Source organism: Myripristis murdjan, chromosome 23 (assembly GCF_902150065.1).
Source record: "Myripristis murdjan chromosome 23, fMyrMur1.1, whole genome shotgun sequence".
Lineage (NCBI taxonomy): Eukaryota > Metazoa > Chordata > Actinopteri > Holocentriformes > Holocentridae > Myripristis > Myripristis murdjan.
The window spans coordinates 1,406,656-1,431,162 of NC_044002.1; the positions used below are offsets into that span (position 1 = coordinate 1,406,656).

General features: G+C 40.8%; 1 protein-coding gene across 1 annotated transcript in view; it reads left to right on the forward strand.

The window, feature by feature from the left end:
* The window catches only part of cnot4b (CCR4-NOT transcription complex, subunit 4b), a 45,910-nt gene extending 23,299 nt beyond the window's left edge, over positions 1-22,611 (forward strand). Inside the window, exons 9-14 of the mRNA XM_030045744.1 lie at positions 918-1,121; positions 2,820-2,877; positions 4,046-4,301; positions 4,703-5,284; positions 14,160-14,399; positions 20,404-22,611. Coding sequence (XP_029901604.1) covers positions 918-1,121; positions 2,820-2,877; positions 4,046-4,301; positions 4,703-5,284; positions 14,160-14,399; positions 20,404-20,705 — 1,642 coding nt within the window. The 3' untranslated portion in view covers positions 20,706-22,611. The remainder of the gene's footprint in view (positions 1-917; positions 1,122-2,819; positions 2,878-4,045; positions 4,302-4,702; positions 5,285-14,159; positions 14,400-20,403) is intronic.
* The last annotated feature ends 1,896 nt before the right edge of the window (positions 22,612-24,507 follow it).

Consider the following 24,507-nt stretch of genomic DNA (forward strand, 5'->3'; position numbering starts at 1 on the left):
CGGCATTTTTAGGGACGCTAACGTTTGTTTTAGCGGACGTTAGCTAACGCTACAACAGGCTTTTTTAACAACACACATTTTGATGCCCTGGTCATGGTCGCGCAACCGCCCGGTAACTTTACAGGAACCTTCGTCCTACTCGGCCCTCTCAGTGGAGACACGGCAGGTGAGAGGGCCGAGCCAGAGGACGTTCCTGTAGCAGCTCCTGCCCCCCAAATACTACCAGGAACACTGCAGAAGCCCCAGCCACAAGCCATCCACAACCCGAAAAAGCTCCAGCCCCGTCATGTCATATTTGGCTTTGACTATGACTGAACATTTGCTCTCACTTTAAGGAAAAAAATTCAGGATATATATCGTATATCTATATTCAGCCAAAATATATTAGGATATGACTTTTGGTCCATATCGCCCAGCCCTACTGTCGGTCGCAATGCAATGTTAACATTAATAACATTAGGGTCGTTTTCACAGGCTTGAACAAAAAATGGATTAAACTTAATCTTGCTTAGGTACCTTGCTCTCGCCCTTTTCTCTCCCTCTGCTTTTTACCGCCTCCACTCTTGAGCGCGCAGCAGTAGCACAAAGCAGGCGGGTGATAACTCCGGTGCGTTTTCAAAATAAAATTAATTGCGGCGTAGTGTAACATGTCGTGATATTTAATTTATCATTTAAAACTCTGATCATAGTAAGTATATGTGCGCAAATATATGCTATGTGTGTATGTAGGGTCGTTTTCACAGGTCATTCATACAATATACTTTAAATTGTGTTAACACCCGAAAAAAAAAAAAAAATCATCATTCCCAAGCCGTGGCGGCTTTTATTTAGCCGTGGCGGTGCGCCACGATCAATTACATGTAGCGGAAACCCTGCATGCATATGTGCTCACCTTTGCCATGCCTATCCCTTCGCAGATCCAACAGTACCAACAAAGATGGCTGGCCGTTGCTGCAGCCATTGGGAAAGACAGCCAACGGTCTGTCATCAGACCACAGGAAGAGTCCCACGTTGGACGGATCTGATTCTGAACACATGACCCCTGAGGGGCCCGAACCTGACATCAGTCTTGGCCCTGTAGCAGCCCTCTCCCCTTTCTCTTCAAACTGTGATCCTGCCAGGTAAACTAGCTCTTTTTTTTTTTTTTTTTTTTTTTTTTTTTTTTTACCTCCATTGAGTTATTCAAGTGATTTGTCATTTATTTTAATTTTAATTTCATTTTGCAAATAGTATAATGGAATGCTACACTTACATTACTTTATTAAGCCAACTGAATTTGTGACACTAGTGATCCTAAAGGCCCATCCCAGTGACTTTGCATGTTTAGCGTAATATCTACAAAATGTATATACTTCATGTTTCTTATGTTTCAAATCAAGCAGTCATATTTTAGAACTCCACTATAATTTTTCCTCCCTTTTTTTTCCAGCCATTTATTCCACTACGATATGAAAATGAACTTTCATTGACTTCAAACTTTGTTCACACCAGTATTCCATCACTGTAATAAAGTTGTCCACATTAGTTTTCCTAAAAGCAGCAGCACTGTTGTGTTTTGATTAATTGAATTTGGGCTGAGTCAAGTGGTCTCTCTGCTGGAAAAAAGTTTGCTTTACACAGCCAATTATCAGTGCTGTGGTTTATGAATGGTGACGCCCTTGTTAGCTGTACATGCAGAACATTGTAAGGGGATTATAACCAAAAAATAATATTTGAAAAAAGTGGGATTATAATTATATGCAGGGCTTAAAGTACTCTGGTGTGGTGCTGCATTTCCGACATGACGGACATTCTGTTTTTTTTTTTTTTTTGTTTTTTTTTTTGTGGCAACAATTTGGCATAGGTTAGCATTTAACGAATAATCTTCTGATTTTCAGCAAAGCACATTGTTAGATCCACCAATAGTATAGTGTTATCAAACTCAGCTGGCCAATAGGAGCTGAGTGGGGAGGGTCTAAAAACAGCATGGCGTGTGCGTTTTGTTCAACAGGGGGATGCGGCAGTCTACCATCTGGTAGAGTAGATAGAGAGAGCTAAGCAGCGTTGAAGTAGAGTAGAGCAGGGCAGAGAGATGGAAGCGAAATACATTGAACCCGGTGTCAATACAGCAGAATTGGAGAGAGGGGTGAAAAATAAATGTAGTGTCAAGGAGGAGGGCGCTGAGGGCAAACCATTTAAATACATGGTGCAAAAAGCTGAACGAGCCAGGTATGGCATTTTGCGTCGCTTGTTCGAAAAAGTTGATGTATGGAAACAGTGGCAAAAAGGTTTTCCGTCGTCACGAAACCAACCCAAATCACGTTGCTGCAATCCGCGCCTTAAAGAATAACACCACACTACCTAAAAATCAATATCATTATAATACAACTGGGTGCTGGGTGCAATACAGTAAAGAATCAGCTAAACTGAGGTAAGTGTGGGTCATTGGGTTATATACACAGTAGCCATCTTTGACAATAGATGGACCTCTTCCGAGGAAGACTGACAAAGGTTGCCGCTGTGCAAAAGATGTACCACTGGTAAAATCACTGGTGTGGTCCTTTAAAAGGAAACTTGATTAATCTTTCACTTGCTAAATAAACACGTCCACTATTAATTTGAAAAGTAGAGAAATATGAAATTGAAAATCCATCTTCCAATGTAACTACAGTGAAAATTAGTGCCAGGAGGACTTTCAGATAGCCAATTAAGGTTACTAGCACAGACATTTCACACATAGCAAATCAGCAAGAACCTTATGAAAATTCCACAGGATGTGAGATATGTAGGCATGTAGATGCTGGACCCTTTACCAAAATTCTTCTCCTTTTATTTTACAGCCCGAGTGACAAACTGCCAGACATCATCAGTATAGGCAATGGTGAAACGTCACAACTGGTAAGAAATGGACTTGGTTTTACCAGTTAAAGATGAGCAGTGGCACAAGTAAGCAACATGGGCTCCTGTACAAAACTCTTATCACAAGAGCCATGTCCCTAAAGCAGCTACACTGATTAGAATTAGAGATGCCGCAGATTGATCAGCAGCCAGTTAGATCGACCAATATTTAGTGTAAATAAGAGATTGGTGAAATCCGATACTAATTTCTATTCTCCGATCAGAAAAGAAAAAGGCTGGCAAAACACTAAATCGGACTGTTTATGTAGTAATCATTACAGCAGAATAGACACAGCTGACTTTTGAGAGGAAAGGGATAGTTCACTCATTTTGAAAAACTGATATTATTTCATTTCCCTCCTATTATGAATGTAAACACATCCTCATTGTTTACATGGAAAACTCTATTCTACATTTTTAAGAACACATGAAGAAGTAGCTGCATGTGAACATCAGTCTAGACTGGTTTTTTTTTTGGGGGGGGGGGGGCTAGATTTTCTAAGAATGAGGTTGGGCTTTCTACCAGATGTCAATACTTGTCTCATTGCATAATCCTGTGCATTTTGGTTCAGGTTATATTCTCACTCCTAACGTAGTGCACCACACATTTATTGTACAAGGACGCAGATACTTGTCCACATGTTTCACCACTGTAATTTGATGTTACCTGAGTTCAAATGGCATTATTCTCATCTGCCAAACAAAACACACTGTGGGAGGAAAGACTTGAGGGTTCCAATTAACTGTTCCAAACAAGACATGTAGGAAGATGCCTTAAGACCTGATGCTGTCATTGTGTTGATAGAAAACCAAAACCAAAAATTATAATCTTTGTATCACTGATTAAGACACACAGTGCTTGAAACAAAGCACCTCTCAAGTTAGAATTTCTTGTCACTGTCAATAATTTTAATGGGGTTATATCTCAGTCGCTGCAGTGTTTGCAGTTTCTTTTTTTGTTTAAGGTTTGCAGTTTCTTTTATAATGTATATCCTTTTCTGTTGCTGACCAGTTGACTTAATTTTCTTGTGGTTTTTTTTTTTGTCCATCTTAATGGATGTGTTTTGTTCTTAAGTCTCTCTTTAAAAAGAGATCTCTGTCTTGATTACGCTACCTGGCTGAATTAATTAGTAATGAAATGTCAACTTGCCCTCCCTCTCTCTCCCAGCTCCCGGGGAGTGACTCTCCGTCGCCCCCTCCTGGCCTCAGTAAACCTAGCCTGGTGGTTCCCATCAGTGTGGCAGGCCTCACAGCTCGTTCCCCATTCGAGGGCGGTGCTGCAGAGTCACAGTCTCTGTTCTCAGACAACAGCAACTTCCGGCACCCAAACCCCCTCCCCAGCGGCCTGGCTGGCTTTCCCAGCTCCCCACACAGCAACGCTGACTGGCCCACAGCACCAGAACCACAGAGCCTCTTCACCTCAGGTGGGTTTTTGGGATCAAAACCTGACTAATAACATACAAAGAGGCCTGGGTGTTGGTTCATGCTCCTGCTGATTACAAGCTGCCCATGGGTCATTTAACACTTTGAATTTTGTGGGAATTTTATGGCAGTTGTTTGCAATTTAATTTTAAATATATACCTGTAATCATAATAATGTTCTTGTAAATTTTAAATTTTTTTTATACTTTACTGGTAAAGAAATTAAGTAAATTTGCTTAGGTTTCAAATGGTTAAATAATCTGAAAAGTCTCTCTTGGAAAAGAGATTTTTAATCTCAGTGAAATTTATGTGTTAAAAAAATAACAAAATAATAAATATGTGTCTGTTTTCAAACTGTGGACAATGTGGATGATGTGCTGTTTGTCTCATGTGTCCCCTGCAGACACCATACCAGTGTCATCCTCCACAGACTGGCAGGCGGCCTTCGGCTTTGGCTCATCTAAACAGCAGCAGCAGGATGATGACCTGGGCTTCGACCCTTTCGACATCACCCGCAAGGCACTGGCTGACCTCATAGAGAAGGAGCTCTCTGTTCAGGACAGCTTTACCTCTTCCTTGTCGCCCAGCTCCTTCCCGCACAGCCCCCATGGGCCCTCCCTCACCTCCCTTCCCACCAAAGGCCTCGGTTCCCCTGGAGGTCTCCTGGCCCCCAACCACCTCCCACCCAACTCTGGCCTCCCACACCGCTTCTCTCAGCACCAGCACGTTCACCGTGGAGTCTACAACTCCTTCAGCTTTCCTGGGCACCCTCCACTCTCCTCATCCTCCTGCTCCTCCTCCACCACTTCCTCCTCAGCTCCCCGCCAATCCTGGATGGGTGCCACCCCAGCCTCTTCACGCAATAACTTTGCGCACTTGAACCACACTGTCAGCCCAACAGTCTCCACCTCACACAGCAGCTTCTTGGACTTGACTCTGCTGTCAGGGCATCACAGTACTGGGCTAGGAGGAATCCCAATCACAGGTAAGATGGGACCAAGGCTGTCTGGGACATGTGATGGTTTTCTGTTGTTTCATAGGACCATATCAGTGATCTTGCATGTTTAGCCTAATATCTACAAAATGTATATACTTCTAGTTTCTGCCAATCTTTCCCAAATCAAGCAGTCGTGTTTTAGAACTCCAGTATAATTTTTATTCCCTTTTATCTGGCCTTTGTTAATCCATTCATTCCACTACAATATGAAAATAAACTTTCAGAGACTTCAAACTTTCTTCACACTAGTAACACAGTAAACAGTCTCTCCGCTGGAAAGTAGTTCCCAGTTGTGAATCTTCAGAATATTTAATATAGATTGTTGCAGTGCAAAATGTGGGCAAATTGTAAAGAAACATTCATAATCACTGGTATGGTCCTTTTTTAAGGGCTTTAACAATGTAGGTACACACAAGGCCTTCTTTCTGTCACTGATCTGGTTCCCTCATAATGCATTATTTCATTACATATGTTGTTCTTATCCTACAAATCCTGCATATCCCAGTCCACCTGCTTCTACTGAACTCTTCCAGTTAGGATGGACACTTAATCTTGATTGGGAACACAGAACACAGGGATCCGTGCCTTAGCTATGTGCTCTCTAAAGTCATGGCTCAGTGGCTGTTTTCTGCAGAATAACTCAGCTGATTTCCAGAGATAAACAAACCATGACGTCATTTTAGTCCATGGCATTGTGGGTAAATGTACAGATCATTCAGTTGACCTCTGGGTGGCAGCACATCATTTGCCATTCTGGCTGAAATCACCATATGCAAAATGCTGGAGGTTACATGGCTTTTAGTAGAATGCAGTAATGGAAGGCCTACAATTTTTAATCGTTATACCAAACTGACAATCAGTCAGTCACTGTGATACGGTGATAATTATCTGCCGTTATTGAGCTTAAACTTGTGTTTTTAAGTTTTGTTCAGGTTGCCTCAGCCGTGCATTCTGCTCCTACCCCCAACTCATGCGAAACGTCTGGGAAAATATTTAGAGAGGCGAGAGAGGCATCTGGCAGAAGAGTGGACAGAGAATCTGTATCTTAGTATCATGTCACCCTATCAAGCACAGTCCCAGTCCCAGCGCTGCCACTTCAGGTCTCAGTTTTGCTCTGTGCCTGTAATATATTCCGTACCTGAAGTCCCAGTTTACCTCAGGCCAAGACTTCCAAAAGCTGCTGACAAGATCTGCCAGTAATTTTAATAGCACTTAACGCTTTGAAACTTTCAAAGGCAAATTCACTTGATATCTTTAACATGGGAAAACTGTATTTGTAATTACTAAAATTATATATTCGAATGTCAGATCAGTAATGCTAGATTGAAAACAAGCAAGAAATTTTAAAAAAAGTTACAAGAATTACCAGAAAAATATTATTAGTTATTATTATTATTATTGTTGTTGTTGCTAATATTATTGTTGTTGTTATTATTATTATTATTATTATTATTAGTCGTAGTAGTAGTAGTAGTATTATGGTTGTCGTAAATATTGTAAGTGGATGAAGTTGCTCAAAAACATATGTTCACCAAGTCTGAAACTGTTGATGTGTGATAAGAAGAGAGGCTGTAAAAATAAAATGTCTTGGAGGCTTAGTAAAGCTTGGCAGTAGCCACAGGGTGTAGACTTACCCTAAAATCCCTTTAAGGTACACTGATTTAAAGAGAGCACCTTAGAAACCATCCCTCGTCTCCATCCAGACAGCACACAGAGCAGAAACACCGTTTTCTTGCATCACTGAGGGAAATGTGAACTGCTGCTTTATCAACCAGCCCAAATGAAAGAAGCTCCCAACCATACTTACTGGTTGCTTTTTTTAACTGTAATTTAAATCAAACTGAAGAAAGTCAGAAACCACCATTTATTTTGAGATACTATCTGTGATAATTTCATCAGCTAAAACTATGACAAAAGTATTCTTCAATTACAGTTTTTTCAGTACAATAATAACACAAATACATAAGAAAAATTAACCTTTGTCAAAAAAAAAAAAAAAAAAAAAAACTATGACGAAATATGACAATTTACATCAACAAATAAAAAGTGAAAAATGTCACAAATAGATGAATAAAACCAGCCCCTGATTTCAGTCTGGAAGGGATCCAGTTATTAGTTTGTAAACCACTGGATAATGTAGATTCAACAGAAATTTTAACTAAAATGAACAGACCTGACATATCTGTGCAGTATGTCTTTGCTAAGGCCCAGTTTTTGGGAGGTAAAAGAAGAACTGACATATGGACAAACTTTAATTTTGATATTGAGTACACTACGTTAGAAAATACAAGAAGCTACTATTAGCATAATCTGTATATAATGGTCGCTGGCAAGTAATTAAAAGTGGAAATTTCACAAAAGAGATGGAAAAGTGAAAAATGATTCAGTAAGATTAGACTAAAGCACAGTTTTCAACAACTGAAACCTCTACAAAACAATCTACTAAAATGTGACGAAAACAGATTTTAATGAAAGACTAACACTAAATCAAAATTAGCTGTGAAAATTAAGACTGCTCTGTAAACGATGCACACAATACACATTGAAAAATCACTTATGAACATGTATAGTTGAAAGTGCAATATTAAAAGTTGGATGCTTTCTGGTTTAGCTGCACATATGATCAAGTTTTGACTGAAAACCTAAAGGACAGCAGCACCTGAAAAATACTGGTATTTTTTAGATGCCACCTCACTATCACAATACAAGCAGCATAGCAGGCGTTATCTGTAAAGTACTGAAATCGCTTCAGACAGGAGCTGTGTAAACAAGCCTGCCAGAAGCTTAGCACATAAAACATAGCACATAAGTAATGTAATGTTTCATGGTACATTAATGTAGGAATGATTATCATGAATGATTCATTATGAACATCTCATATTCAGCATGATTACATCGCAGATTTGAAAATCAAAGTCTCCAGAGGGATTTTGAGTGCAGTCTTCATAAATCAAGGTCATGATCACGATGAACAGTATTGATATTTTTAACTAGAAATCTACAATATGATCATCTTAGATAAATATTACATGATTTTCCAATGAAGCTGGTAGAAATGTGGATTTATTCATGTATTCATATGCATAGTCAAGCCATAACAAAGTATTAATAAAGGCAGCTCTGGCTGTTGCCTAGACTCCTTTTGGAGAACGCGTGTGTTCTGTTTTTGTGAATTTGAAGCTGCCAGATGAAGACATAGCCTTGATGTGGCCTGACCTCCATGTTCATAGTTTGTAGGAACAAGGTGTTGGTGTCATGTCACCATTCTGTTGTTAAACTTGATGTTGACCTGATGCACTCAAAGGAATATGCTGCCTACAGGCTGGTAGAACTTCTCATACCAGTCCCTCGGGGGTTTCTTTACAGATATGATCATTGATGCATATTGAACCAGTCCAAGAGGTTTTCAGTTTTGTAAAAGAACTCTAATATTTCTGCACATAATAGCAGTGTCATACCATTGGTCAGCAAACTGTTTGGGTCATCTGCTATTGCGGCCATGACAGTGGAGCTTTATAGAGGAAGAGCAGATGGAGGTGGATTCATTGTATTTCTTCTGTCTTTAGCTTTAAGAAGTAGAGTCGCTTTGTTTTTCATTTAACCTGCATAAGTAGCGTTCCATTCATCCTGAGCCTGTGATTTGCATCTTGTTGGTTAGAGGGGCAGAAAGTCAACCTCAGACATAAATGAAAACTTGAAAAGGCTAAATTCTCTTAAGAAAATCTGTGCACTCGCTTCAGGTCGAAAAAGTAGATAGTTGAAGAATTTTAAGCAGTACTTGATTTCATTGAAGCAGTGGTTGCAGCAGTGCTCAAAATAGTTTAAGCATTACTGAAAGTCGTTGACGCACAGTGTGAAGTACTTGAAGCAGTAGTTGAAGTACTTCAGGCAGTAGCTGAAATAGATAAGCAGGAACTGAAGTAGCTGAATCAGTAATTGAAGCATTTCAAGCAGTTGTTAAAGTAATAGAAGAAGTAGTTGTAGCCTAGTAGTTTGACTTCTTTTGAGCTTAACCCATTAAATTCCCATAACATTCAATACATTCATGAACATGTAAAAATGTAGTAGTACTAATACAGAAGTAGCCTCAGCAGTAGTAACAGAAGATAAAGCAATTGGCCCAAGCCGCACTTGAACATTGGTCACTGTGATAACGACTTAAGGTACATGCTTTACCAGGTAAGCCACTTGGATGCCACATAATTTCCCTTTTCTTTAATGGGAGGTAGTTTGAAAAAAAATAAATAAATAAATAAAACAACAACTTTTTGGTGATATGCACAAATTCAGCTATACAGCAAAACCAGATCACATTGTATGTTTTCACAAAACCACCTGCAAGATCAAGCTTTTTTTTTTTTTTAGGTTACAATACTTCTGTAAGGGCAGGGCAGAGTCCTGGAGCAAATGTGAGACTTGTTAGAAATCTCCCAGCCATCAGCCTCACCATCACCCCTGTGAGAGACAAAAACCCACAGAGCACACATCAGTTTTGCTTCTTCGTGATCTCTCTATTTGTCCATGGAGCTCTGTGTTTACTCAGTGCGCAGGCCATCATCATTTATCATTTTCCTCACCACGGTCCACACCAATATAGTCACTGGTTTTAATAACACCAGCAAGGTATGCTGGGAATGCCAGTTCTGCTTCTACTTTTCTCTCTGCCTCAGCAGCAGCTCTGCCGAATGTTAATTTAATTTAGCGTGGTCCAGCAGCCTCTCCGTTTTTATTCAGCCTCCCTCTCGACCTCTAACTTGTTGTCAGGAGGAGGCCAGACAGGCAGCCATGTTTTATCCTCCCGCCTTGTCCTGCTGCAGCGATGGAGTCAGATAAATGAGCAGCAAATTGAAAATGATGTATTGTGTCAGACTGTCGCATCTACTCAGCAGCACCCAGCTGCCTGTGGTTGGTGTATTATTGATGATACTGGAAAGAGGTTGGTAGTTGTACAGAAACAGAGCAGTCAAACCGAGCAGCGATTTCTCTCACAGGTCGGTTGTCTGAGATGCAGTGACTCTGACTTTCAGCTTGTTGGCCCTCACAGTTGTCCGGTGTCTGTGAGCTGCAGTCATCTCATTAACAATTCATCTGTAATGAGGCTAGCAATGTCCAAACAGAAGATATTGGTTGTAAAATGGAAGCAATTAAAGAAGATGAGGCTACATTGGCAGGCGACCTTTCCCTAATAGCACCATCATAAAAGAGGTCCAGCTAATTTAATGATAAATAATTCCGCCCACTGGAGGAGTGGCATTCTATAACTTTGTTAAAATTGATTTTGAAACCGTCTCTCTGTCTCATGAATTAAACATGGTAGCACTTGTTTATCTGCGGATGCAAATGGCAACACAGGTGATGATGTTAATTCCAGCCATGCTTCCCTGTCTGACTGGCCGATTAAAATGAAAAGAAGGGGCTTGTTGAGTGCCAAGGGAGGATCACAGGGGAATACTAAAGGGAGACTTGTGTCTTCTTAATCATTCTTGTTTTTTGAGTTGTTGCTTGCCATTATTTAATTCAGCATCTTAATATAATTAACGGAATGTTCATAGGACGCAGGACCACAAGTGATGGATGTTGTAGCATTCAGCCCACAATATGTGTCTTTGCAGTCCCTTAGCTATGTTTTGGGAAGCTAGCTGTATGGGTTAATAAGTTGACCGACAGTGATCCTGTCAATTAGTATGAATTATTCACAGAGCCATGGTAACTGGAAGGGCTCTCTTTTTCATGAGGCCTGGTGTCACCAGTCTCTCATTAGGCAGAGCTCTAAATGAGGCCCACTCCTAACAGCAGCACATCCACATTGCTGTTAGGCTGCAAGAGGAAAACATGGCAGCTGAATAATTAGCTTCAGCAGCCTCTCCACACTCAGTACCAACACTGCCTTGTACACTTTTTCAGGGTCCGCCCAGATTGAATCTTCTGAAGTTATTAGCACCAACCTGTCCCAACAAGCATATTCATTTTAATGTTGGAAAATAGCCTCAGATGAGAAACAGTGGTATTACCATTCAGCTTATGATGGCCATGTTGCCCTTTTATTAAATATGAGATATTGACTACTCAGTGTTGTCCATCTCTGATTTGATGGAAGTTACTCGCAGAGCACAACTACAAAATAACACAATGAACCTGACACGATATTTGATTTTGACAGATGTGATATTATTTCACTCCCCCCCAGCTGTTCTGTAGGACAGTAGTGGTGCTATCTTCCTCTCATTGTTACTGAGTGCTGGATACTGGCTCGATGCTCCACATGCTAACTGTTAGCCTACTGCCATTAAGGTGGCCTTTCCCCTGGTTAACATTCTTAAAATAACTAATTTAATCAATAAAGTTCTAAAGTTTAACATCACTTGCACATAGATGCTAGTTTTGTTGAAATGACTGTTTATGTCTGTATTTCTCCTGTTATCAACATATGTAAAGTAACTTCTGCGCTTCCTGTATCATCCTGTGCCAGAGCAGCAGTAGCTACCACAGAGACACAAGTAGATAGAGTTTGCTATCATTTGTTTTCTTTACTGAATACATGTATATATGTTGGAGGACAAAAATAACACCTTTCTCTTGAATACTAAAAAGATAGTTGGCAAAAATGTTGTGGCCGGGGCCGTTGTCGCGTGTCTCCACCGCAGGAACTACCCCAAAGGAGAGAGTTCCTGAACTTTTACAAGGGCTAAAAGAAGGCCCTGCGGCCCCGAAAAACTCCTGGGTGGGGCCTGGGGTTTACTTGGTGCTGATTGGATTTACTCACGATGCGATGTGGTGTCAACAGAAAGCAAACAGCCGGGCGCTAGGGTTAGCTTTAGCTAACGTTAGGCGTCCCTAGCAACACGGCCAACACTACCAAGCTAACGATAACGTGCTAGCTAACGTTAGCTAATGCTAACAACACACTTTTTAGCTGGCATTTTTAGGGACGCTTTAGGGAACGTTAGCTAATGTTAACAACAGGCTTTTTAGCCGGCATTTTAGGGACGCTAACGTTAGCTTGAGCAGACGTAAGCTAGCGCTAACAACACGCTTTTTTAACAACACGCATTTTGATGCCCCGGTCATGGTCGCGCATCCGCTCGGTAACTTTACAGGAACCTTCCTCCTACTCAGCCCTCTCAGTCAAGACACGGCAGGTGAAAGGGCCGAGCGAGAGGATGTTCCTGTAGCAGCTCCTGCCCCCCAAATACTACACTGCAGAAGCCTCAGCCACAAGCCATCCACAACCCGAAAAAGCTCCAGCCCTGTCATGTCACATTTGGCTTTGACTTTGACTGAACATTTGCTCTCACTTTGCAGAAAAAAATATTGGGATATATATCGTATATCGATATTCAGCCAAAATATATCAGGATATGACTTTTGGTCCCTATCGCCCAGCCCTACTATCCAGCACTCGAATGGATGGATGAACTGTCCCTTTAATATAGTTTACCTATCATTAAACAAATGGAAACCCTGCCTTAAATTGCTCCTAAACCTCAAAGAATTTGATTAGTGTTCCACTCTTATGATAATCAAATTCAGGCGGATCCACTGGCTACTTGTCTTTTCACAAAAATATTGGAATCAGCTCTCAGTTTGTTGGTGTGATTGTGCAGCAGTGTTTCCTGTTGGTGAACAGTATTGATGGTGATGATGGTTCAGGCTGGGACAGATCACTGAAGAATATTCCAGTCAGGCTTTTTTTTCCAGAGGCATGAAGATAGCTGTCAGGGCCAGAGACAAGGTGTGTGTGGAAGTTGGTTAAAAGAGGATAGACTCTCCAGTCTCCCAGGTCTCTGTGCAGTGGGTATGCCACTATTATTAAGTTGTAGGCAGAACATTGTAGGCCGCTGTGTTATGCCTGCCAAACCGCAAAGGGTACAATTACCTTTGCAGGTCTGCCCTGTTCCTCATACAGGATGCTGCCTGCTGCACTCCATTTTGAGGTGTCTCAGGAGAATACCTGACTGGCAGAGGCTAAGGCCTGATGTACCTTTTTATGAGAATTCCATATATATATGTGTTGGCTAGAAGGCAGCTAGTTGGTCCATGGGGAGATGCTCAGTCCTGAAGCAAAAATGAGATGAGCAGGGCCATTGCAACTTAACATCCCCTATCCACTCCATGTCCCCTCTCCTACCCAGCCACCTGCCCATCCCAGGACCATATCCTGGAGGTCTTTTAACCAAAAAAAAAAAAAAAAAAAGTTTATTTAGGAGCCACCCAAAGACAAATATTTAAATAGTTTAACCCTGTGTATCCCTTTTTATTTAGTCTTATCTAAACATATGAACACAATTCACTTCATTTGTTTTTCTTTTAAATTTTGGGGCATTTTTTTGGAGGGTGATTTTCTTGCAACTTTTACATTTTTTGGTCATACTGTGGTAATTTAATAATAATTTTCCTGTTATTTGTTATTTATTTATTTATTTATGTTTTTTCAAATTTTCAGATTTTTCTGTTTTTGGCATTGAGCTCATAGTTAGTACGGCTGTTGGACTGGACTGCATTTTACTGAGAGCTGTTTCTCATATTCTGTCCCCCTCATGTACGTATATGAATAGGGAGGACAAAAAATAGAAACACCTCAATATAATGTAGTCTAGTACAAAACCTCTGCAAACTACAACCTCTGTAATAAAAACAGAATTAAACTGACACATTCTCCACAATGTCAACACAAACTGAACATTATAAACTTTCTTAAAAGGTAGAATTTATGGCAGAGCTGCTGTACTGAACTGCATTAGACTGGACAGGTGGACCTAATAAAGTGGCCACTGAGTGTATATGTTGTGAACAAATTTTTGTATTACTAGTGTTTTGGGTTTTTTTTGCTGAGAGCTGCATATTTCCCTCTTTTTACATGCAGAGAACAGCGGTTGTGTAGAGAGTATAAATGTGAAAGAGTGGCAAGATGGCCTCAGAGCGCTCTTACCCAACATCAACATCAACTTTGGTGGGCTACCCAACTCTTCGTCTTCCTCGTCCTCCTCCTCCTCCTCAACGTCCAGCATCAACCACACGGGGGCGCCAGTGGGCACGGGGGGCATCTCTCACAGCCTCAGTTGGGACAACACAGCCAGCTGGATGGACCCAGCTATCATTACAGGTAGAACTCAACGCTTCCTCAAGCATACTATGAAGCTAGATGGAACTACGTCACAACCACAGCAAGTTGTGGATGTCCAGGGTTACAGAACTCCATGGTTAGACCAGTGAAATGACAATAATACTATTTTTTTTTTTATCTCAGCAACATGAAACTGTAGCAGCAGACATTAAACTCCAACCACAGTTTGATACATTAGTGGGGAACTCCGGAGTTTAATTGCTCTTTGCAAATCCAACAGAAACATCGCTTGCCACTGTTACAACTAGTGCAAACGGCTGTTTTTTGCTAAGTTGCAATATGGCTTTTTAGAAACCAAGAAGTGTTGTTGAGAATTTGAAGTGTTTCCATATTTTGCCATCACTTTTTTTTTTTTTTTTTTTTTTTTTTTTTTTAAACAGTGACAGCAGATGGCTTCATCTAGATTCACCGGCTTTCCTCTGTCATCTGGCTTGAATCCAAAACAATTCCAAGTCTGTGTTAGGTTTAGATACGAGTTCCATGTTGTTTTAATGACTTTTGGGTTTTTTTTTTGCCTACTCACCAATTGGGAGGGGCGGGCTCTCGAGTGTTACCTTCCTTAGTTCAGTTCATGTTGCAGGTGAAAGCAATGATACTTGAAATAACCGCATCAAGATACCTGAAAATGTCTCAGTCCTCTTCCAAGAGAACTGTGGTGTTTTTTTTTTTCATTAGCACTTAGAGCATAATCTGAACCAACTACAGGAATTAATCCCCCCAAAACAAGGGTTTATGTTTAAAAAGAGATGGATGTTGATATGTCATAGAAAGGGTTCCTCTTAATTGGGAAACCTGGCATAACAAAATGAAATAAAGTGGACACAAATATACTTAGTATTAAAACACAATCTGCATCTTGATATACTACTTGAATAATGAATGTTTTGGTCATGCCCTTGTATTTTTACTCATAGTTTTTATGTATTCCCATGTGTACTGTGATCACCTCTTCTGTTTATGCAAAGTAAGTGAAGAGGTGGCAACAAAAACCCTGCAGGTAATGTTAATGTACAGTTTATATTTCTCCTTTGTCTGCTATGACTATGTAATCCTAGCACCTGCCAGCAGTGATGATGTTTCTACCTGTGGGCCATGATGACATTTCCTGTCTACCGGCAGGCGATACTGATGTTTTTACCTGTGTGAACAATGATGATACTTTGTTTATACCCGCAGGCCATGATAATGCTCCGTTTTTACATTTGGGCGCTAACAATGTTTCTGCCTCATGGGGGGATACTTTCAAATGCAAACAAACTAAACAGATTGCATTCTCTCTGTCTGCCTCTTGCAGATTTCACCTCATTCTCACAGCATTATGTGCTGTGTGCATGTACACATTGCCTTATATACATTTTTTTCCTCATTCGAGGAAGATATTAAGAAACAGAGTGTATTGTAATTTCACCTCTAATTGGAGTTATAGGGTCCAAGCTATAGGGTCCATTGGTTTTGGATCACTCCTGACCTTGTAAAATGACTTTATTTTAGGCAGACAGAATTTTTGCCGCTGTAGATGAGGCTGCGTTTGCACCAGCCATCCATAACACTGATTTTAATAGAGTAAATATGTTAGAACAGGTACGACCAAAGAAGTTCAGTGTGAAATTCATGATACAGTGGGCTTCTGGCAACTTGTTCAACTCTCATAGGTTGAATACTCAACAACTTGTTTTAAGTGACTAGGACTGTGCGATAAAGCGATAAAGATAACTATTATGAAAGAATTTATACACCATATAGATGTAATGAACATTCAATAAAATGGTTAATAAGAAAGCATTGCTCGCCTTTCATGTAGCACTAATTGTGACCTTATCACCAACTGGTGGAGGGCAGTGATATGCCCTGTTGGGTCTACACTGCTGTGAACCTCAATAGAGGAACAAGCAGTAACATCACATCCATCTGATAGTCGCATGGATCAGACATGCTGGATTGGTTTGGCTGAGAGGTGGAGAGGTGGGAAGAAGGTGGAAGAAGTGCACCATCAGAGAAAGTGACATGCTAACACCATACAACTACTACTATGGCAATATTTCAGATAAAAACAGACTAATGTCCATTGTAAATTGTGTCAGAGACCTCTGCTGAGATCACTTAAGCAATTTCATCCACTGGATCATACTGCATGCAAGAATTACTAGTTACAAAATCAGTTGCCCCGGTAGCAAGCAGTTGTCAGATTTTTTTCCAATGCCAGGCCATACAACCAAAATAAAATCTTGACTGGCCTCTGTGCCACTGCAGGATGATCATGGTAAGTAGCAACACTGCCCACTGTTTGATGGTGTTGGTCAGGACCTGTGGTTCACTGACAGCACCATTTTCCAGTGGCATCAAATATATAAAATATCAGTCTTTGTGTCAGAGGCTGGAGAACCAACTTTCCTACCTCCCGTCACTGGCCTAAGGCGCCACACTTTCCACCAGGAAGAAGCGATGCTCATACATCCGCCTCCAGGCCAATTAGGCTTACAATGGCAAATCTCTTCCCACTCTGTAGTCTGTGTGTTTATGTAATGATGATGGCTTTCAGTCTAACCCTTATGCCAGCTCCCCACCACTCCACCCCGCTCCACATACTTTGCAGCTCTCAAACATGCCAGTTGATGAAGCAGAAAACCTTTTGCTTCAGTGATAAGCAGTCTACACTGTTTCCGCCCCTGAGGCTTTTCTAATGTGTGGTGTTTGGCCTTGTGCTGAAGCCACAGGGCTCACATCAGTAAGGGAAGTGGGTCAAGAAAAGGCGGATTCAGTTGAGATATTAGGCCTAGATATGACACAAGCACCTGCTCATCACTCTAATGTTTAACAATAACAATACTATTGTATCAGTTGTATGTATACTATTGTAACAATACTATTGTAATCTCATCCTGGACTCTCAAAATGAGGGTCCAGGATGAGATTCTTTACTCATCTGCCAAGAGCTTGTGAACTAAAAACACATTACTGTATGTGCATGTTCCCCAGCCAAACAAATAAGTAAAGCATTAGTTACTGTGTTGAAAGTCTCAATGAAGAGACAGGAAAATTTAGAGCATATTTTAATATAAAATGTGCTCATTTGCACTTTCATCAGGGCCCTGTTCTTTGAACATAGGCAACTGAGTTAGCTGGATAAGTTTGAGCATTGCAGTTGCTGTTTTCTTGCAGCAAGATTAAAACATTTTATTTCCACAACAACAGTTACTTAATTTAAACCCTTTTCTTAAGATTTAACATTACCCATCAATTAACTTTTCCAGCCATGGCCGCTGCTTTCTCTCAAGAAGAGCCAGAAGGTTAAGGTCTATGTGTGTAACGATACACCAATTTTAAGATTATCCTATCTAGGACATTTTGAATTTACTGACATTGTATTAACCTAAATTTATTGACCAGTGTACATGGAATGGATTCCAAGCTTAAATAACCATTAGGACAATCCAGAGAAACGTAAGTTGAGATGCTACTGCTATGTGTAAACCACTACAATTTGGTGACTCCTTTTTGTCCAGAATGTCATTTCATATCTTAAAATCTATTGGTCAGATTTCCATGAAATTTGATGATCACATCGTGCTCTGATGCCACCATTAGGCCACAATGTCAAATTGACATTTTAAATTCTACGGGGATTGCCATGAAATTTGGTAAGCACATTCTGGGTAGAAGCATGTTCTACCCAGAACATACACCTTGTCAGTTTGACCGGGTGTGACCCCATGACCTTTCTCCTCGCACCACCCTGAGGCCAAATATTTGACTGCAACATATCTTCGAATGCAGTGAATGGGTTGTCATATAATTTGCTGTGTGGACCTATGCTTCCCAGAGAATCAATCCTGCTGATTTTGGTGAGACAGTGACCAAGCACACCAATGCATGTAATTAAAACACTGAAATTAAATTTCTTAACTACATTTATGCTCCCACAAAGAGAAATCTTAACACTCTACCTATTTCATTCACCCTTTCAATTTCATACATACCCCCCAACTTAGGTTTCCTCCATTATACACTACTCCTGGGGAGCATCAGTGGTCAAACCCCCACTTATTTTAATTGCAGACAAGTTTCACTGACATGTTCTGCTTGGTGGGTGGTGATTTCAGATCTGCCTCTGCTGTTAATCAAGGTGCTAGCCCATTTGCCACTAGTTAACACAGACAGATTGGTGTTATTCCAAAAGCCAGAGCTGACAGTGTTATTCCCACATAATGTCTAGGTGATACTCTCTAGCTAGGTCTTGATCACAGAACTTGTATGATGTAAAATGATCATTGAACTGTTTGTCATGGTCATTGGCTGGTACACAAAATGGTGATTGTAGTTAGTTGCTATGGTACACTGCATGTTGGTAGGTCCTTGAAGTGTGTCACACTAGTTTGAGAACAGAGACGATATGCTGTGCTATGGCTGCTTGATAAAAGCAGTAATCAACGTAAGTAGTTACAACCAGTTGGTCCAACAATCTTCAATTCACCTCCAGCAGCACAAGGCGCCTCTCCATGCTCCAGACTCTACTGCTCGTTTGGTCAGTGTTGCAAAACGTTTCACCTTGAGAGTCGGCGACTTGCCGCAGTTTGGTTTATATGAAAGTGAGCTCACTACACTAAAACTATAGTTCTTTGCACTGGCAGTGATGCACAAAAAATGTTGATTTGACTGCAAAAGTCTGTTTTACTCCATTCAATTTGTGTGGTCTGATGGCCAGGAGGAATGGCCTGGATTTGAGAAGAGCCGTTGTGCTAGCTAAGGGATTTCCTCTGTTATGCTACTGGGTTTCACCACTAAGTCACGGCTCCACGCTTTCAACTGCAGGACAGGCCTACACGGGGATGAGCCAACTCCTTCTAGCTACTCATCTTAATGGAAGGTGATCGATCCCTTCTGTCTGAGCCTCTTCAGTACCAGCCTTGCTTATCTTGGCTTCTAGCCCCACCTAAAGCATCAGTCTAGCATCAGTGGAGGGGAGTTCTGTTAGTGAGACAATGAAGGGAAATCTATGGCTCAGTCAGTGTATGTTAGTTCATCTGTCACATCATCACACACGGCATCTCTGACAGTGCTTGCTAGATTTGGTGTTGAACGAAAGATTCATGTCATCATGTTTTAACATTTTTGAAATTACACTGATTGCTTCAAAGGGGTACCACAAATCCCACTCAAGAGAGAATGACATATTTGTCAAATGTCATATTTGTCATAGCCTCTTTCTAGCCCCTCATGACTCGGCACAACCACATTTTGAGTTAGATTTAACTGTTTCTTCTGTTGCCAAGAAATGTTTCGGCATAGATTGGTGGAAAGACAAACAATTAGCCAAGCTAAAATTTGCTGCTGTTGTGGCAATGCCCGATGACACAGTTAACCCTGTGATTACTTTCAAGTGCATGGTAACCCAATGGCTTTTTAACCTCACACAACGTTTAATTTTCATGTTTTAATAAAAATTTTAAAAAGTGGGCAAAAAATTGTATTTTATTAGATTTTGGTCATAGTTTCGGGTCTTAAGGTCCAGAATCATAAACACTCAAATAACCGCAATGCCTTGTGCTACATACTTCAGTCAACTCCACCTGTCTCTGCGCTTGTTCTGCTAGATGGTCCGAGATGACTGTTGGCACAACAACAACAACAACAACAACAACAACAACTTGCTGGAATTCACATGTTTTGACTTTTTAAATGGCAAAAATTGTGACTCCATGGATCCCATGCGTTTTACATGGATGTTGGTTGTTCAAAAACTAGATGATGTTTTATGGGTCACATGTCACTTTAATACTGACCGGTGGTCTTGGCTCATAGATGGGACAAGCACTGATGTTGGTAAATCATCAGATAGAGAAATGGCCAGACCCCATTGAATTGCAGTGTGATTCATGGGGCTTGGAACTATGTTAATCATACCCAAACGTTGCTATATGTAAGAAAAGTTGCAGTTTGTCTTTAAAGTAAAACATTATTTTAATGTTGGTGTGTTCTTTTGCAGGGATCCCGGCCTCCAGTGGCAACAGTCTGGACTCTCTTCACGATGACAATCCTCCACACTGGCTCAAGTCCCTGCAGACCCTCACAGAGATGGATGTCCCATCTAGCTCCGCATCGCCCCACCAGCCCCCACACAGTGGCCCCTTCGGGAGCCAGCCCCCCCCTCGCAGAGCTGGCTGGGCACCCTACCCAGCCCCAGCTACCCAGTTCCACTCCCCCCCGCCAGGCTTCCAGACGGCCTTCAGACCACCGGCCCAGAGCCAGACAGACCTGCTACAGAGCGCCACCGTCGACCGCCACTAGGGACTGTCAGTGTAAACCCTAACCCTCTCCAACAACCACAGAGAGTCACTCAACCAAATCAGCAGAGATACAAAACTATTAACAAATAATAACAAGATGATATACTATTTTCATTTCTTCCTCCTCATGATCTTCTGAGCTCTTGTGTTTTCTTGTCTCAGTTTTCAATTGGTTATTGAAGTTGGTCTAGTTGCGCTACCCCAGCCACACTCCTAACACTGTCTGCCAGCATCATGATTACACAGCTCTGCTGGGAGCATCTCATCTAATGAAACAGAAACCTATTCATTCCCTATGATTGGCTAAGAATTGACAGGAATTTCCAAAGCTTTTTGAATTATTCGTAAGTAGTGGTATCCAGATATTAAGCCACTTGGATCATGATGGAAAATACATTCATTGTGTTGTTGAAATAAGACAAAGTTTGAGAGGCACTTTGGAATAGACACAACTGACTCCCATTGGGTAAGTCTCAGAACACAATTGTCTGCCTTCAAACGATTTGCCAAAAAAGCTCATCTCAATCTGTCTACATGAGAGAAGCTGCCTCCTTCGAACCCCTGAGGCAAGTGATTGTGAGAAATCAAGGTTTGCGCTGCGTCTTAGCATCAGGGCCTCGATTCTTTGATCGGGAGCTTTGCATTTTTTTTTTTATTTTTTTTTTAATTCACAGGATCAAAGGAATTTTGGGGAGAAATTTGAAAAGCAACAGCTAAGCCTTATCTGATTCGATGGGAAGACAAGTAATGTCTGTATTCCCTAAAACCAAGTCTGTGTTGAGTAAAGCTTTGTTCAGTTGGGATCTGTTGGTAAAGGTTTTGCTAAAACAAGGCAGGGGGTCTGGATTTCAGGAGCTTTGTGAGTGGAGGTTTAGTTAGAAATTTCACCCTTTACCCCCACGAGATCTGTCAGCCAAACCTCTGTATCAGAGGGTAGAGACTGGCGCTAGATATGAAGCACCACAGTACAGAGTGGGCTTAACATAGTAGGTGCCACCGTGTGGCGCTGATTGTCAGTTGTGATGACCCTGAGACCTTGCCCATGGTCTTAGACTGGGGCGCAGGCTGAGCACAGTTCCTGTTCATGTTGGGCCTGTACTGCACTAATGTGGGCATGTGGTTTGTGTGTTTGGACAGAGAAAGCACTTTGTTTAGTGTTCATTTGTCAGTGTTTCACAGGTTTTAGAGATTCAAAGCAGGGTAAAGAGTTATATTTTGAGCTGTTCAAAAAAAATTGTTTGTTTTTAATTGGATTAAGCTGCAGCTGGTTGCTCTACTCAGTCTGTTCTCACATTTTCCCTACTTGGTTCCTACGGAAGGGATTAAGGCCACAGTTTAAAAAAAAAAAAAAAAAGTTTTGAGCTAAATCTCAGAATTTTGACAAAAGCCAGAATTGTGAGGATAAAGGCAGTATTCTAAGATCAAAGTCAGAATTCTGACTTTAATATTTATTCTAAGGTTGAAGTCAGAATTCTGATTGAATTCTGGCTTCATTCTTACAATTCCAATTCTGATTTTCAAAAATTAGTGTGGCCCTAATGCTCTTCTGTAAATTCCTGCTTCATTTTATCACATCAGTTTTTGTCTCTCAAGGATATGTGTGCTGGGATAGTAGTGCTTCAAGGCAACTCAAACTGTTGGTAACATCAGGGGTTTAACATTTACCCCTTCATTCTTAAAAAAAACTCCAAGTGTTTTAAATGGTCTTATTTTTCTTTCTCCGTAAGGTCCTTACAACTTTCACTACTCAACAGTATTCTTGAGGATTAAGACACTGATGCAGTTTAACCATGGGCTGGTTTTACACAGTGCTAAAAACATGAGTTTAAAATGAAGAGCTGAAGGAACTGCACCTTTACAGGTCTGGAAGAAAAAAAATTAAATCTTAAATAAAAGAGAAAACATAAGGAATGTGCTGTTTGTTTCTTATTTATTATATCCTTAACATTCTCCATGGTGTGTGTGTGTGTGTGTGTGTGTGTGTGTGTGTGTGTGTGTGTGTGTGTGTGTGTGTGCGCGCGTGCGTGTGTGTGTGTGTGTGTGTGTGTGTGCGCGTGTGTGTGTGTGTGTGTGCGTGCGTGCGTGCGCGTCAAAAACCAAATTCGCTTAGACCCCCATCAGAGGTGATTTTGTCTCGGAACACTGAGCCTCATTCACCAGCTGTTGTTAAGAACAAATTTGTTCTTACAACCCACTTAAGCAATTTTCAAAAAGATCGGTTCTCTAGTCTCGCGGACATCGCACCAATGTTTTCTTATTTGATCTACACACAGTCATTCTTACCCACATTTGAGTGCTGACATATTAATGCAAAATCATTTCTTAATGTTTTTTTTTCCTCAATTATACAGTATAATATAATATGACAGCTGGTTTGGTGTTCACTTCCTGCAGCAGGACCTGCACTTCAGAATTATTGATGGTTTTTAAACATCTGGAATCCAGAGCTACACCCTCTGGTGACTGTTTGACTATTCTTGACTTCTCTCAACTTGATCAGACTGTGTGCACACAGCTCACAGCTCATGTCTCTTTATGGGGATTTGTGTGAAGTTTACCCAGGCTAAATAGGCTCGACTGGCACACGTCCTCAGAGGGAATCGTTATGAGAAAACAGGTGTGAGCAAATACATGGTTTAAGAACACATTGTGAATCTGACAGACTTTTTTTAGGACCTTTCTCAAGAACAAATTTAAGAAAAACTTGGTCAATTATTGATGGATGAGGCCCACTGATATGAAATAACACGGAGGTGATTAGCAAGTTAGCAAGAAATTTGCAGAATATCAGTGAAAAAGTCAAAGTAAATTACCAAAACATTGGCACACAAAAATAACAGAAAATGGCCCAAAAAAAATCAAAATTGCAGAAATAAAATAAAAATAAAATTTACTATACTATTATTAACAAATTCACTTGATTTCTTTCAAAAACAACACAGAACACTGAACACAGCCTCTAGTGAAATTAAACTATTCCATATTTTTCTGAGGACCCTCAAGGGGCCCAGACCACACTTTGAAAACAACTGGGTTGGACCCTTTTGGAGACAAAACAGTCCTATAGAGCGTGGGCCACGTGGTGTGAAACAGTCGTCTTCATGCATGTAAGCAGTGAATGTGAGCTCATTAGGATGTGGACACAGGTTTGCTGTCAAAACCAACGAGTACATCACAGTAGAAAACCTTATCTTGTCCTCCTTGACTTCATGAACTGGGATGTGCTACCTTTTTACATTTTTTGAACATTGGATATTGGGCTTAGCACTCCACTAAAATCATTCTGTTGAAGTGCAGCCTTCTCCAACCATGGTTTCTTATGGAGACGTTGCATGGCTAGATAGCTTAGCTTTGTGTAGTCAGAATTAACACATATATCTGTAAGCGTGAAACACAAATTATGTTGAACTTGAATTACAACATATGAACTACACACCATTAATTGTGCAAGATGTTAACAAGTAAGAAAAAGCTGCAGCATTTAACTTCTCTGACTCAGAGTGCGGCTGCTACGGCACGTGCCCTGGGGCCCTTCAGCAGGAAGGGGCCCTCCATGAAGGGAGAAAAAAATATGTATACTTTTTTCTGTTTTGTTCAGGCTCCATAGACACGATTCAAGGCTTGACCCAATTATCCAAGTCAGTTATCCAATCAGAATAAAATAAAAGTTGTTTCCAAGAAAATGATCTTTTGTTTCATTTGTCAATTTGATGGCTCGGCAAGTGATTGGTTTGCAGGCCGCAATGCACTCAGAGTAGGTGGCTTAAATCGCACCAAGCCAAGATTAGTTTTTCTTAAAGTCA